The sequence below is a fragment of the Danio aesculapii genome, chromosome 24, assembly GCF_903798145.1.
Source record: "Danio aesculapii chromosome 24, fDanAes4.1, whole genome shotgun sequence".
Taxonomy (NCBI): domain Eukaryota; kingdom Metazoa; phylum Chordata; class Actinopteri; order Cypriniformes; family Danionidae; genus Danio; species Danio aesculapii.
The window spans coordinates 2,563,425-2,580,748 of NC_079458.1; the positions used below are offsets into that span (position 1 = coordinate 2,563,425).

Consider the following 17,324-nt stretch of genomic DNA (forward strand, 5'->3'; position numbering starts at 1 on the left):
GCTCAGTTTGAACTGCAGAACCAACTGTTTACACTGTGTCTACATGCCTAAATGCATTGAGTTGCTGCCATGTGATTGGCTGATTAGAAATTTGCAATAAGCAGGTGCACAGGTGTACCTAATAAAGTGGCCGGTGAGCGTAGAATTAAAAAAAAAACTCAAAACAATTAGAAAAAAACTGTCTAAAAAATAAAAATGCCATAAAATAGCCCAGACATAAATTAGTGAAATTTGAACTAAAATGAAGATGAAAACAGAACATGTAAAAATAATATATATATATATATATATATATATATATATATATATATATATATATATATATATATATATATATATATATATATATATTCCATCATCCTGTTACCCATCTGCCACCTGTGACACTGGAATTAACTACAGCAAAGCCCACATCAGTCAGTTATTAATTATAGATAGACATCTCTGGTCAATGTGTGGGTCTCTGGGATGGCGAAGGCAAGAGAGGTAGGATCCAAGTGCAGCTTAACAATAATAATTTATTAAACAAAGTATTCGTGCAGGTAATCATGGAAAAATAGGAAGAATCAAGAATCAAACAGGGCAATCCAAAATCATAGTCAAAAACAGTCATAAGGTCATAAACAAGGCATCGATCCAAAAGTACAAACAAAACTACAGTGACAGGAAACAACGAAGACTCACTGCAAACTAATGTGTCTAGGGTGTTTATGTACAGTAAATATATTTATACAAACATAGCTGTACATGGTTGATCAGTGGAGAGTGGTGACCAGTGTGTGGAATGGCATGCAGGTATTTGTAGTTCATGGATGAGTTTGTAGTTCACCAGCGATCTTCCAAGAAGTGATCGCTGGTGATCATGACAGTGTGGGTGTGTGTGCTGGTTAAACTGGTGAGGGTTCAATTGTCCTCACTTATATAGTAAAATAAATAGAAAAACAAATAGAAATACCTACTGGTTTACAAAAGCCTAGATTAAAAGAAGATGGCCAAATGAGAACTTCTCTGTCATAAACTAAAGTAAAACAACTTGTCATAAAGATGAATAGAAATTAAACCCTGTAAAAAAACTATCAAATCTAATTAAAAACAGGAATGGAGAAAAGAGCGCTCTTCGATTATCAGAGTTGTCAGTCAGAGCCTGCTCTATTTTTTCCAGGTCTATCTACAGTGTAAATGCAGCCCTCAGATACGAGTCATTTTTAATGTTAAAGTTAATGCACCCTTAGATGTAATGTCCTCACTAAAACTTGTCTGTGTGTGTGCGTGCGCAGGCCTCAGCTGCTGGTTCTGCTCAATCTGGACTCTGAGCTGTGTGTGAAGCATCCGCGTCTCCTGTCCTTCACCACGCAGCTGAAGGCTGGTAAAGGACTGACCATCGTGGGCTCTGTGCTGGAGGGGACATACCTGAGCAGAGAGAACCAGGCCAAACGCGCAGAGCAGGTACACACACACACACACATCTCAAAAACAAAATAAAGGCCTTTTAGAAACTCTAGAACAGGGGTCACCAAACTTGTTCCTGGAGGGCCGGTGTGCTGCAGATTTTAGCTCCAACCCTAATCAAACACACCTGAACAAGCTAATCAAGGTCTTACTAGGTATACTTGAAACACCCAGCCAGGTGTGTTGAGGCAAGTTGGAGCTAAAACCTGCAGGGACACCGGCCCTTCAGGACCGAGATTGGTGACCCCTGATCTAGAACATTGAAGCGTTTTAAAGAAATCATTAAAAATACCCAAACACAACAGATCTGGGGGCATCAATTCTGTGATGGAAGAATAATTCATTTAAGAACAATATAAAAAACCTTTCTTGCTGAGAATGGGAGAATTTCATATTTTAGAATATTTGATATTTAACTATTTATATTAATATTTATTAATTATTATGTAAATTATTTATATTTATTTTTCTCAAAAAAGGATTAGATTGACTTTGAACCTGGACAACAGACAGCCGATTGACAGTAATTCTTTGTTAGATTGCAGTATTAGATGTTATTATTCATTATTATTTATGTATTCATTATTATTTAATAATTAATTTAAACTTTTCATTATTATATTCTACCCGCTAAAACTAATGTGTTTGTGTTTATTTTTGATGAATGTATTTTGACTTTAAAATGATTTCTTCAGAAAAAGATATTCCATTAAGTGAAAATATGTTAGTAGAATTGTATGTGATTTATAAGCATTTACTGCATAAATGTATTATTTATATGTTTATTTATAAATACTGAGTAGTGTCAATTTCTATCTTTTCTGAAACTGAGGATGAGCTAATAAAAAAGACAGTATTATGAATTCCAAATTATTATAATCGACCCACTAAAATTGATTTATTTGTTAGTTTTTTGTATTTATTTTTTGTAAAAATACTCTGAGTTTTAAAATAAATATATATTTTTAGGAACAAGACATGTTAATAATTCAGCAAAAACACATCAATAAAAATGTTATGTGATTATAAACATTTATATACATGTAGAAATATATGATGCATTATTTTAAAGACACAATATTATAAATGTAAAATTATTATAATCTACGCCCTAAAACTTAAATGTATATTTAATATTTAATAATTTAAATATTTAAATGCTATTTTTTACGTGAAAATATTTTGACTTAAGTGATATAAAAATACATTAATATGAATGTAATGTGATCATATCATTAAAATCTAAAGTTTTTGCATTTATGTTGTGTTTGCACTGTTGAAACTGTTTGCTCTTTAAAATCATTCAAGCGAACAGAATGTTCTCCTTATGTAAAGCAATTAGCCCTTGATTTGTGAAGTGCTCAATACAAACAGTCAATTGCAGACAGTCAAGGCAGTTTATGTCCTCAAATCCACCTAGTTTCCAGGCTGAACTCACACTGACCCCTAGTGGACACAGCCTGTAATAAACACATCTCTGACTGCACGTCTGAGGGGTTTGGTTTATTTGTGTTTTATTCTGTGCTGTAGAATATAAAGTCAGCGATGGCGGCGGAGAAGACCAAGGGTTTCTGTCATGTGGTGGTGTCCTCAAACCTGCGGGATGGCATCTCTCATCTCGTCCAGTCTGCAGGACTCGGAGGAATGAAGCACAACTCAGTCCTGATGGCCTGGCCCAGCAACTGGAGACAATCCAGCGACCCGCATACCTGGAGGAGCTTCATCGGTCTGACCAGCACTGCATATACACATATATCATATACATAACATATTGTATATATAAAATGAAAATGATGGAGAATGAAAATGAAACGACCACTATAGTTCAATAATATAGTGTAGGGCCTTATTTTGTGGCCAATACAGCATCAGCTGGTCATGGAAATGACAGATTCAAGTCCTGCACAGTGGCCAGAGGGATGTTAAGCCATTCTTCTTCAGAATAACGTTCAGGTCACTACGTGATGCTGGTGGAGGAAAACCTTCTCTGACTCGCTCCTCCAATACATTCCAAAATGCTTAATAATGTTTAGATATGGTGACTGTGCAGGCCAGGTGAGATGTTCAACGTCACTTTCATGTTCATCAAACCACTCTGTCAGCAGTCTTGCTGTGTGTATTGACGCATTATCATCCTGATCATCACTGCACTGCCTTCAGGATTCATTGTTTGACTCAGTGGGTGCACATGATCCTCCAGAATGGTGGGGTAGTCCCACAAATATTCACGCCATGCTTAAAAAAAAATATTGCGTAAGGAGGCTTATAATATTGACCTTGGAATGATTGTAAAAATAAAAAACTGCTCTTATTCTAGCTAAAATAAAACAATTAAGACTTTCATCAGAAGAAAAAATATTATTGGAAATTTATTCCATAAAGAATAATATTTATAATATTCCAGTAAAATATTTGAAAAAGTATAAGTATATTTTACAGGCGAGTAATTTTGCCCTCAGCTGTACATATAAATAACATAGCAATAACGTAACAATCAGGTATGTTGTTTTGTGTGTTTTCCTTTCCTCAGAGACAGTCAGAGAGACGACAGCGGCTCATCTGGCTCTGCTGGTGGCCAAGAATGTGGACAGTTTCCCTCATCAGGAGCGTCTGACTGAAGGAACCATCGACGTGTGGTGGATCGTCCATGATGGAGGAATGCTGATGCTGCTGCCCTTCCTGCTGCGCCAGCACAAGGTCAGAAAACAACACAGGAATTTAATTTAATTTAATTTAATTTAATTTAATTTAATTTAATTTAATTTAATTTAATTTAATTTAATTTAATTTAATTTAATTTAATTTAATTTAATTTAATTTAATTTAATTGTTAATAAAAATATTTTGTATTAATAAATAATTATTAATTTTTAAATTTAATTTAAATTAAAGGAATAAAAAAAGTAAACAATAAATATAATAATGTATAATTAATTATTAATAAAAATCTTAAATTAAATTAATAAAAAAGTAAACAATAACTTACTAATAAATTAATATTAGTTAATCAATTAATTTAATTATTAATAAAAGTAACTTAAATTACTTGCCGTGGCATTTACAAATACAAGTGCTTCTTTTATCCTCACCTTTAAGTCACTTTAGATAAAAGTGTATGTTAAATGTAAATGTAAGGAAACCCTGTCAGAGAAACAACTGCTGATCAACCACTCTTCTGTCTGTCTGTCTGCTGTATGTGTGTGTTTCAGGTATGGAGGAAGTGTAAGATGCGCATCTTCACTGTGGCTCAGATGGATGATAACAGTATTCAGATGAAGAAAGACCTGCAGATGTTTCTCTATCACCTGCGGCTCAACGCTGAGGTGGAGGTGGTGGAGATGGTAAGCACACGCTTATAGTGATGATGATATGGCTTTTGCTGTGGAGTAAAATAATAGCACTGTTTTTGTTGTGTTGTGTTTCAGCATGACAGTGATATCTCGGCCTTCACCTATGAGAAAACACTGGTGATGGAGCAGAGGTCACAGATGCTGAAGCAGATGCAGCTCTCCAGGACAGAGAGAGAGAGAGAGGTGATGCTGATACACTCAATCACACTAATAACACCACACACACCTGAAACACAACAAAACTAGCAGGACATGAGTCTGTATTTCACTCTGTCAAAACTAAACGTAAAGGATATAAAAGAAAAGCAGTAATTTTCATGTATCATTATGATTATTATTATTATTATTACTTAGTGTTACTGTATATATTATCTATTAATGCTACGTAAATTGAAGTGATTATTTTTTTATTTATTACAATTATCTTATGTTATTTAATGTCAAATAAATTAATAATGCATTATTATTATTATTATTATTATTATTATTATTATTATTATTGTTGTTGTTTAATCTTATTTAATGTCAAATAAATAGAATAATGTAATATTGTTATTATTGTTTAATGTTATTTAATGTCAAATAAATAAAAAATTTATTATTATTATTATTATTATTATCATTGTTGTTGTTGTTTAGTGTTATTTAATGTCAAATAAATAAATAATGTATTATTATTATTATTATTATTGTTGTTGTTGTTGTTTAATGTTATTTAATGTCAAATAAATAAATAATCTATTATTATTATTATTATTATTATTATTATTATTATTATTATTTAATGTTATTTAATGTCAAATAAATAAATAATGTATTATTATTATTATTGTTGTTTAATTTTATTTAATGTCAAATAAACAAAATAATGTATTATTATTATTATTATTATTATTATTATTATTGTTTAATGTTATTTAATGTCAAATAAATAAATGTATAATAATTATTATTATTATTATTTAATGTTATTTAATGTCAAATAAAAAAAATATTATTATTATTATTATTATTATCATTGTTGTTGTTGTTTAGTGTTATTTAATGTCAAATAAATAAATAAATAATGTATTATTATTATTATTATTATTATTATTATTATTATTATTATTATTGTTTAATGTTATTTAATGTCAAATAAATAAATAATGTGTTATTATTATTATTATTATTATTATTGTTGTTGTTTAATGTTATTTAATGTCAAATAAATAAATAATGTGTTATTATTATTATTATTATTATTATTATTATTATTATTATTATTATTGTTTAATGTTATTTAATGTCAAATAAATAAATAATGTGTTATTATTATTATTATTATTATTATTATTATTATTGTTTAATGTTATTTAATGTCAAATAAATAAATAATGTGTTATTATTATTATTATTATTATTATTATTGTTGTTTAATGTTATTTAATGTCAAATAAATAAATAATGTGTTATTATTATTATTATTATTATTATTATTATTATTATTATTATTGTTTAATGTTATTTAATGTCAAATAAATAAATAATGTGTTATTATTATTATTATTATTATTATTGTTTAATGTTATTTAATGTCAAATAAATAAATAATGTGTTATTGTTATTATTATTATTATTATTGTTTAATGTTATTTAATGTCAAATAAATAAATGTAGTATTATTATTATTATTATTATTATTATTATTTAATGTTATTTAATGTCAAATAAATAAAATAATGTATTATTATTGTTATTAATATTATTTTTATTTAGTGTTATTTAATGTCAAATAAATAATGTATTATTATTATTATTATTATTTAATGTTATTTAATGTGTAGTAAATAAAATTATTCTATTATCGTTTATTATTATTATTATTATTATTATTATTATTATTATTATTATTATTTATATGAATGGCATTATCGCGGAATGTCTCAATATGTATGTATTACCAAATACATACATTTAAGTTATTAAAATCAATTATGGACATTTGACAAGACTATAATTTTGTTTAATTAAATATTTTTTATGTTATTGTATTTCTTTTAATTCTATTTCATATTTTGATATAAATATTTTATATATAAAATATTTTATTTTTTTATCATTTTTTAAATATTTTATTTCGTTTGGTATAATATGTTAACTAAACATAAGTAATACGTAGTAGCGATAGATTATTGTCAGATTAATTTATTGTTAAACTTTATGCTGATTTCAGTTTAAAAATACATATAGTTCATGTCATATTTGCATTTTAGCAATGACAATTATTGTTATGATGATGTAAAAAAAAAAGCTAACTATGCAAAATAATGGAAGTATTAAAAAAAAAAAAATTAAAAAATGGTATCTTACATCTAATTTGTGAGTGTAACTGCTCTAGACGTGTGTTGGCCGTAAATCTGGAGGTATTGGCTGGCGGGTGGTGTTTTGTTGATCTGTGCTCCTCTTTAATTTGTGCTGCTCTCGGGGGGAAAACACTGCTCAGATTCAGAGCATCACGGATGAGTCTCGTAGCTCCATCAGAAGGAAGAACCAGAGCGAAGCACACAGCTCCAGTCTGCAAAACCAGAACACGGCACACGAGCAGCAGGATGAGGTAGAACAGTAGAGTTCTGCAGAAAACTGCACTTCCCAGCATGCATCTGTGCTCCATCACCCCTGCGCCGATCAGCCTCGCCCTCCTGATGTTCCCTCAGTGTTAGAAAAAGAAAACAAAATATATGTATATAGCTGAAGACGGCATTATTAGCCCTCCTGTCAAATTTCTTTAATTTTTAGAAATATTATAAGTGATGTTTAACAGAGCAAAGAGAAGTTTCTAATAGAGGCTCATTGGGATTATGTGCCCAGGGCTACATATTTGAGAACTGCTAAATATGTGCACTAGGCTACATATGGCTGCATTTTGTTTGTATTCAATACCTCTGTATGGATGACTTTTCCAGCGTGGTCAGTTTGCTCGGTAGCTTGCCTTGTACGGCTTTAGAATTGGGACGAGGAGAGGACAGGATTCGAGTCATACCTTCCAACATTTGTCTTCTAAATTATTAAATACTACCAAATTATTAAACGTTACTGACGTTGCTACCACTGCTGTTCAAGTCCTGCATCTTCCACCTCAGCAGAAATCAACAGCGCAACTGGGTTGTAACGTATGTTGCCAGATTGAGGTAAAAAAGCTTCGATTTGAATATTTCGTCAGTTGTGTGAGGTGCTAAGCTTCATAAAAGATTTGGCAACTTGACAAACAAGGACAAAAAGGGATTTTTAATTACTAGATCGGGTCATACAAATTACAGGAGCTTTCTGGGAGAATTAACAAAACTGGAGGGTGGCGGGAGATGGGTGTGAAATATGGGAGTTTTAGCAGGCATGGTTCAAGTCCGGCAAAGGGTGGTTCTCATAGGTGGAAATGGCACGTATGAGAAAACATGCCCCAGTAGCGTATTTGAGATTGTCAAAAAGTACACTACGCCCTCTAGTGGATTCATAAAAAACAAAAACTGCAGGACAACGTAGTGCAGGGTATATATTTTGCAGTTCTCAAATATGTAACCCCGGGAATGTATCTCTAATGAGCCTTGGTTGCATTTTTCACAGTATTTCCTATTTTATTTTTATTCTGGAGAAAGTCAACTTTTTTTCATTTAGTTTGGCTGGAATTAATGCGGTTTTAAAATTTTTATTAAACTATTTTTAAGGTCAATAGTATTAGCCCCCTTAAGAAACATTTTGTTTCAATTGGCTACAGAACAAACCACTGTTGTACAATGACCTCCCTAATTGACCTAGTTAAACCTTTAAATTGTAGTTTAAGCTGAATACTAGTGTCTCGCAATATCTTGTATAATATTATTTACTGTCATCACGGCAAAGATAAAAGAATTCAGTTATTAGAAATGAGTTATTAAAACTATCAGGTCTAAAATTGTGCTGACAAAAATCTCTGTTAAACAGCACTTGGGTAATGCATGAAAAAGTGTAATGAAACGTTCACAGGAGAGCTGATAAAGTTGTCTTAAGCTGTGTTTGTGTTTGTTGTTTGCTGAATGGTTCACATTTTTTGCATGTCAGAAGTCTGCATATTACAGACTAATATAAGCTGCATGTTTGTAGTTTGCACAGTAGACAAACTAAAACATTAATCTGACGTGCTCTTGTTTGTAGAGATTGTGAACTGAACCGTTACGTGTTGCAAATATATTGTTTAGAAATATTATATTAATTTATTTTAAATGCTGTTATTTAGCAGATGTGTTTATCCAAAGCAATTGTATCGTCTATTTTATGTATTTTCATAACATAACTGTTTTACATACTTTCGTAGTGTAACTATTTTATGTATTTTCATAACAACTATTTTAGGTATTTTTGTTACGTAACTATTTAGCATAACTATTTTACGAATGTAACGTAACTATTTTACGTTTTTTCATAGTTTAACTATTTTGTGTTTTCATAGCGTAACTGTTTTACGTAATTTCGTATCGTAACTATTTTACGTATTTTCGTAGCATAACTATTGTGTTTTCATAACGTAACTATTTTACTTATTTTTGTAGTGTAGCTATTTTACGTATACGTATTTACGTATTTTCATACCCTAACTATTTTGTGTTTTCATAACGTAACTATTTTATGTATTTTCATAACGTAACTATTTTGTGTTTTCATAACGTAACTATTTTGGGTATTTTTATAGCGTAACTATTTTGTTTTTCATAGTGTAATTATTTTTCGTATTTTCAAAGCGTAACTATTTTGTTTTTTCATAACGTAACTATTTTACGTATTTTCATAGCGTAACTATTTTGTTTTTTCATAACGTAACTATTTTACGTATTTCATAGCGTAACTATTTTGTGTTTTCATAACGTAACTATTTTATGTATTTTCATAACGTAACTATTTTGTGTTTTCATTACTATTTTATATATTTTTGTAATGTAACTGTTGTATGTATTTTTGTAGAGTAACTATTTTACGTATTTTCGTGATGTAACTATTTTATATATGTTCGTAATGTAACTATGTATTTTTGTAGCTTAACTATTTTACATATTTTCATAGCGTAACTGTTTTACATATTCTCCATAAAGTGGCTAATTCGTACAGATTTATATATTAATGCAACATTTTTTAAATGAAATGTATCCCCTAACCCCTCATTGGGGATAAGCAAATTATACTAAAATGCACGAATGAAATCATAGAAATTAATGCGAATTTGTCACAAAATCAAAAAGTTATAGATTGCATTGTAATATGTGTGACTGTGTGTTTTGACTGCAGGCTCAGCTGATACATGACAGAAACACGGCGTCTCACGCGGCTATGAACGATAAAGCGGACGCCACGCCGGAGCGAGTCCACATGACCTGGACCAAAGAAAAGCTCTTTAGCGAACGCAGCCGCAGACCAGAGGCTACTAGCATGGCCGTACGAGATCTGTTCAACATGAAGCCGTGAGTCTCTCTCTCTCAATTTGCTTTCAGTGGATGGCATCTGCATGTGTGTGTGTGAGCGTATGTATGTGTGTGTGTGTGTGTGACGTGAGCATGAGCTCAGTGTGTTCATCATGTGTTCATCTTGTGTTTATATGTAATTATATCATATTTCACATTATTAGGAACAATAATCCTCTCAGTTGTTTATTTGTGGTTATGATTTAATAGCTGAATTTCGCAAAAGGTTGTAGATCATGTTTACCACAAATTTAAAAGCTTGTGACTTGTGAATTTATTTATTTATTTATTTATTTATTTATTTATTCATTCATTCATTTCATGAGGAAATGAAATGTGCTTTTAGGATATTTAGGATTACAGCTAGTTTATTTTGCATTATTTTGAAGACATTTGAGCACATTTCCCCTTTAAAAACTCATTAAGGGATTCTTTTACTGTAATTAGTCATTTTGTGATACATGAATAAAGTTTTTCTTTAATGTAACATAAGGCACAACTGATAAAACCAAAACTAAATGTACGTTTTATTTTATTTGTCCTTTTTTATTACTTAGAAATATTACTTTTTAAATTAATAATAGTCTATTTTCAATTCAGTCTTATCAGAACAATTCCACAATTTTTATTTTATTTTATTTGTAATATTTATCCTTTAATTTTTTATTACCTTGAAATATTACTTTTAAAGTTAATAAGCAAAATATATGTTCATGCAAGTATTACCAAAACAATTCATAAACAATTTTATAGATTATCACGTTTTTCTTAATACTATATAATTATTATTATTATTTTTTTTTTGTAAATATGACCTAGAAATGTATGTAAGTCTATCCAGATTTGAGAATCTCCTGCTGTCAGTAGTTTGGACAGTGTTTCAGCAGAAGTGCTCTGAGAGATTTCTGTGACGGCATCCTCTTTCAGTGAGTGTTTAAGCCTGTCTCTGTTGTTCTGTCCTGTTTTCCTCCTTCTAGCGAATGGGAGAGTCTGTAAGTCACAATTCTCTGTTCTCCAGCTCTGTCTGTCTGTCTGTCTGTGTTTATTACTCAGGCATAGTAGTGTGTGTAAAGATGCATGTGCGTTTACATCTCAACATTCCCTCACATCCCATCACCACTTTACCTGATGTGCAGCTTAAACTTGTGCTTCACCTTCACCTGTTGTGCCTAGGAATATCTTGTGTTAATTATTATTATTATTATTATTATTATTATTATTATTATTATTATTATTATTATTATTATTATTATGTACTAGTTCTATTACTACTAAAAACATAATACATTATTTTTTATTTATAATTACATTTATTTATTTTAATTATTATTATTAGTAGTAGTACTATTATTTGTATTGTTATATTTAAGAGTTAAATAGAATTAAAATAATATCAGTTTTATTGTTTTTATTATCATTCTTATGTATTATTATTATTAATAATAATAATAAATGTAATATTTATATATGTCGATTTATTTATTTTATTTCTAATACCAGGACTAAATAATTTATCAATATTTTAAATAAACATAATTCTGAATATTACTTTCAAGTTATCATATGCACTATTTATTTTAGTGTAATAATTTTGTACTTTTGTAATGATGCATATTGAAATGATAATACATTAATAATTAAAACTATATTGATTAATATTTGTGTCATTAGTATTATTATTTATGCTTATTTGTATTTATTTGACATTTTACTTTGCCTGTGGTAAATTTGCTGCAGTTTATGGACTGGCATGGCACCAGGTGGAGCACAGGTTTTGTTTTTGTGTAGACGTCTTAATATATGCTTTATTAAAGGAATGTGCATATGCTGTGCATGTCAAATCCTGATGCTGCGCACACTAACCTCAATGGGGCTTTATTTTATAAGCAACATATCTTGTAAATTATGCTTTTTTTATTACAGTGCAAATGTATTTATGCTGCCATTTTAAATGCAATGCTTATTATACAATAAAGCACAGCTATACAGTGACCTGTTATATGGTTTAACATCATTATATACAGATATTTGACCACAGAATGACAACAATTATTAATAAAAGCAACTGGGGATATTTGGATTTAAACATTATAACTAAACATTGAAGATTTAGCCGTGCTTTGAAAATACTGATAAGTTTTAAATGCACAGTGTAATAATTAGCATCTGTGTTAATATGATTTGTGTATGTCTCTGTCCTCCCTCACTTGTGAATCAGGAACCAGTCTAATGTGCGCTGCATGCACACGGCCGTAAAGCTCAATGAGGTGGTGGTCAATAAGTCACAGGGAGCTCATCTGGTCCTCCTCAACATGCCCGGACCACCCAAAAACAGAGGCGGCGATGAAAACTGTATCCTTACACTTATGTCAGCTTGTGTTTGCGTGTTCTGATTGGGTGATGAGAATGAGATTTAAAGGTGCCACAGAGTGCATTGATTCACCAGAATTGGTTGTATATGCTCATTTATAAGGTCAATAGCTCGGTTTTGACCATATTTGGAATGGTCATGAATATTAATGAGCTAAACTGACAAGCTTTAAACACATACATATGTTTTGCTTGTTTTTTGAGTATCTGAGGCACAAACTGTAAATGCTCTGCCCTCTTTTGAAAAGGGGCGGGGAAAACCAGCTCATTTGCATTTAAAGGCACACACAAAAACAAGTGAGAGGCCTGAAAACTGGTTTATACTCTACACGTTCGCTTGTTCACTTGAGTGCACTTTGCGGATGTCGGCTTTGGGTGTGCATGGCATAATTTCAGCTGGTGGTGCGTAGGGCATTTTTTGAGACTCGAGCAAACAGTGCGCGCGGCGTCGCAACTGATTTGAGTTGAATATGAACCACTTTGAAGAGATTTTGTCTGAAACAGGATGACTGTACAGACATCTTTATGACCCGTGATCAGAAAGATAACCAGATGATCAATAATTCTTGGCTAGTAATAGCAACAGCAGTGGGAAAGGAGGAAAGTTTTTGTTAAAAGTTTTAGAAAAACCTGAAGGATGAGTTTATTAAAACCAAAAGAGGCCATGGCATAAGTAGAGACCCGGATACACAATAACAGAAATATGTTTTTACACCAGTCATTGATTTTACACTGATGTATTTTGTTTAATTTTGAATTTAAAACAATTTAATAGTTACAAAACTATAATGAAGTCACAGAATAATTTCTTTAATAACTGGAAAGGAATATTTAAACCTATCGGTTTACAATATACTGATGCCCTGTTTCTCTGGGCTTTACCTGTGTAATCACGTTGGACCATTACTGCCTTTTTAGCATAAGTATAGGACAGAAACTAGCCACACAGTAATGTGTGAATTGTGGAGCGGGCTAGATCTAAAAAAACATCAGTATTTTTTAGTAAGTGTGCTTTTTTTGCTTTTGTTTTTGCAATAATAAAACGGATATTTGTAGAGCAACTCATGTTCTGTTGTCATTAATATTATAATAAATTGTAATAGGTATAACTGTCCGAGATATAAACAAAAGCAAGTGATGACCAATAATTGTTTGCTAGAAATAACAACAGCAGTGGGAAAGGAGGAAATGTTAAAAAGTTTGGAAAAACCTGAGGGATGAGTTTGTTTATGCCAAAAGAGGACATGGCAAAAGTGGAGACCCGGGTACACAATTACAGAATATGTTTTTCCACCAGTCATAGCTTTTACGCTCATATATGTTTATGGAGTGGGCTAAATCTAAAAAAAAACATCTGTATTTTTTAGTAAGTGTGCTTTTTTTTGCTTTTATTCTTGCCATAATAAAATATATTTGTAGAGCAACTCATGTTCTCTTGTGATTAATATTATAATAAACTTTAAATGGTAAAACTGTCCGAGATATGAACAAAAGCAAGTGATGCATCAAAGTTTGATTTTAAAAAAATCTTGAATAGTAATAAAAATGCTTATAATCATTAAAATAATGTATAAAAACTATAAAAAAATAACTAGTTTAAAAATATTGAACGATATTATGATATGACGTAGTTCCAGAAACTTCCTACTTCTCTGTTTATCCGTCTGATTTTACAGTGGGTTTCATTTGAACGCCCCCTGTTGTTTTAAAGAATGTCACGACGCACATGCGGCAAGTATAAAGCCTCGTCCGTTTTGCGAGGTGCGCACGCAGTCAGCGGAGGTGTGCGATGCGGTGCCAGGCGAAAGTATAATCCCAGCTTTACACTAATGTCAGCTTGTGTTTGTGTGTTTCTGACAGCTGATGAGAAAGAGAACTTGATTTAAAGCTACCATAGAGTACAATGAATAAATTATATTGTTCTCTGATATCTAAATTATAGGTATGTGACTTAAGCAAAAAATGACCAGAAATGTTTTTATATGCTCATTTATAACCCCAAGAGTGAATAGCTCAGTTTTGACCATATTTGGAATGGTCATGAATATTAATGAGCTAAACAGACAAGCTTTTAAAATAGATGCGTATGTTTTGTTTATTGTTTTTGGAGTATCCTAGCCACACACTGTAAATCAGGGGTGCCCAAACCCGGTCCTAGAGGGCCGGTGTCCTGCAGATTTTTGTTCCAACAGCAATCAAACACACCTGAACCAGCTAATCAAGCTCTTTCTAGGTATACTAAAACTTCCAGGCTAGTGTGTTGAAGGAAGTTGGAGCTAGACTATGCAGGACAACGGCCCTGCAGGACCAAGTTTGGACACCCCTGCTGTAAATGCTTCGCCCTCTTTTGAAAAGGGGGCGGGGGAAGCAGCAGCTCATTTGCATTTAAAGGCACACACAATAACTTCCACACAAAAAGAGGCCTTTATGTAAGAGGTGTGATATAATGATGATTAATGAGGCATTTTAACATTCTGGGGGACATATTAAAATTATGTTAAATCATTAAAGGGATAGTTCACCCAAAAATAAAAAATCTGTCATCATTTACTCACCTTCCACTTGTTCCTGTTTGAGTATTTTTCTTCTGTTGAACACAAAGGATGATATACAGAAGATGTCCATGGCTGCTTTTTTCCAACAATCTTCAGAATATACTGTTGTGTTCAACAGAAGAAAGAAACTCATTAAAGTTTCTAACCACTTGAGTGAGAATAACTGTTAAGGAACTACAATTTTGGCGAGTGAACTGTAAAATGTTGTTGATTCTTAACTCGTGCATCTCAGACATGGAGTTTATGGAGGTTATGATGGAGGGTCTCAACCGGGTCCTGTTGGTGCGCGGCGGTGGCCGTGAGGTCATCACCATATATTCATAAAGAGGACTGCGGCCCAGTCAGCAGGAATTCTGTTTTTATATTTTCCACAGCAGCGCGGGGCGTCATGGAAAACCCAGAGAGCTTGGGTTTCAGCTCAACATCACGTCCTGCTGCTTGTTTTTTAGTGGACGGAGACATTTACGACTCTCCAGAAGAGAGAGTCAATGTGACGGCCAGACGACCACATACCGCGACACTTTAATTTATACTCATTGACTGTTTTATCTGTTCTTTTATTTGTTGGTATTATGCTAGTTTTCATGTCTGTTTCTTGTGCGGCATTGGTTTGGGATTATCAAGAGGCCAAGCGTATACCATCCGACGGCTTTAGTTGTTTTATATACAGTTCATAAGGGTTTAATGCTGAAGCCAAACGCCCATTCATTCGTCATCATGAACCTGCGATACTTTTTTATTTGCGTTCATCGGCTTGTCGCTTGATACCCAAAATAACAGCAATCTTCAGTGAGCCAGTCTTCCAAAACAAAGTGTTTTCTTGTGCTGTTTGGCTAACCATATCCAATATGAGATGCTTTTTTTGTTCAGTATGGAGGGAGCGTTTGAGCTTTTCATGGCGATGCAGCACAGATGCTGAATGTGTCGGATGATAAGGATTGTGCAATAACTTTTATTGATTATCAAGGCGTCAGAGGCCGAGCGTGACGTCCATTTCCGTTTTGTATTATAAAATGTTTCATGTGTTTGAGGAGATCAGCCAGAAACGCTGCTCTCGCTGATGAGGACTTCAGTTTGGTTTTGGCTCCATCTTGGCAGGAATCACTGGAATCAGGTGTGGTTTCAGGTGTATTTGCACTTTTTATTTGAGTTGTATGTTTAAAGCGAAGGACACCGCACACAACATTTGCTGATGATCAGAACCAGCACTGCAAATCTTTTCCCTTTTCTCAGCAATAAATGTGTTTCCCAAAAGCTGGAACAACTTTAAAATGTGTCTGTGTTGACATTCATGGGGAAAATCTATTTTTTAACCAATTTAGGGGTCCGTCATATGACTAGAACTTCATACTTTGTATGGATTATACACAGTAATAACAGTAGACTAATTACTGTAGACAAACGCAGAGCATCCAAACACTGCAGTGCTTTTTTACTTTTCGCCATAAATAAAACTTGTAGGGCATCATGGTGGCGCAGTGGGTAGCACAATCGCCATCACACCAAGAAGGTCGCTGGTTCGAGCCTCGGCTGGGTAAGTTGGCATTTCTGTGTGGAGTTTGCTTGTTCTCCCCATGTTCCCGTGGGTTTCCTCCGGGTGCTCCTACAAGTCCAAATACATGCAGTACAGGTGAATTGGGTAAGCTAAATTAGCCGTAGTGTATGCGTGTTTCCCAGTGATGGGTTGCAGCAGGAAGGGCATGCGCTGTGTAAAACATATGCTGGATAAGTTGGCGGTTCGTTCCACTCTGATGACCCCAGATTAATAAAGGGACTAAGCCGAAAAGAAAATGAATTAATGAGTGAATAAAACTTGTATCAGAGCTGCTGCAAGGATTTGTCAGCTCGTCATCCTCTGAGAGAACGGTTGATGTTTGATGACAGACGCCACAGGAGTGCAAAAGTGCATTGAAATTGATGAAGCCTTGCGTTTTCCTCATACTTTTCCACACGTTATATGAACAGCCCCTTCAGCAGCTATTACAGACTGTTGCACACTGTTAGATTAGAGGGAATGTTTGAGCTTTTATCAAGGCATCAGCGGCTGAGTGTGACGTCCATTTACTGAGGGTTTTGTGTTATGAAATGTTTCATGTGTTTGAGGTGATCAGCCAGAATCCCTCTCACTGATGAGG

The 17,324-nt window shown here is 32.5% G+C and overlaps 1 protein-coding gene across 6 annotated transcripts in view; it reads left to right on the top strand.

Annotated features, from left to right (window-relative positions):
- Window positions 1-16,474, top strand: part of slc12a7b (solute carrier family 12 member 7b) — a 99,564-nt gene extending 83,090 nt beyond the window's left edge. For 2 of the 6 annotated variants that reach the window (XM_056450274.1, XM_056450277.1), the window contains exons 17-26: window positions 1,278-1,446; window positions 2,980-3,175; window positions 3,980-4,146; window positions 4,659-4,790; window positions 4,875-4,982; window positions 7,285-7,395; window positions 10,092-10,264; window positions 11,242-11,256; window positions 12,483-12,616; window positions 15,422-16,474. In XM_056450274.1, coding sequence (XP_056306249.1) covers window positions 1,278-1,446; window positions 2,980-3,175; window positions 3,980-4,146; window positions 4,659-4,790; window positions 4,875-4,982; window positions 7,285-7,395; window positions 10,092-10,264; window positions 11,242-11,256; window positions 12,483-12,616; window positions 15,422-15,513 — 1,297 coding nt within the window. In that variant the 3' untranslated portion in view covers window positions 15,514-16,474. The remainder of the gene's footprint in view (window positions 1-1,277; window positions 1,447-2,979; window positions 3,176-3,979; window positions 4,147-4,658; window positions 4,791-4,874; window positions 4,983-7,284; window positions 7,396-10,091; window positions 10,265-11,241; window positions 11,257-12,482; window positions 12,617-15,421) is intronic. The other 4 variants (XM_056450278.1, XM_056450280.1, XM_056450276.1 and 1 more) reach the window with 3 other exon arrangements.
- The last annotated feature ends 850 nt before the right edge of the window (window positions 16,475-17,324 follow it).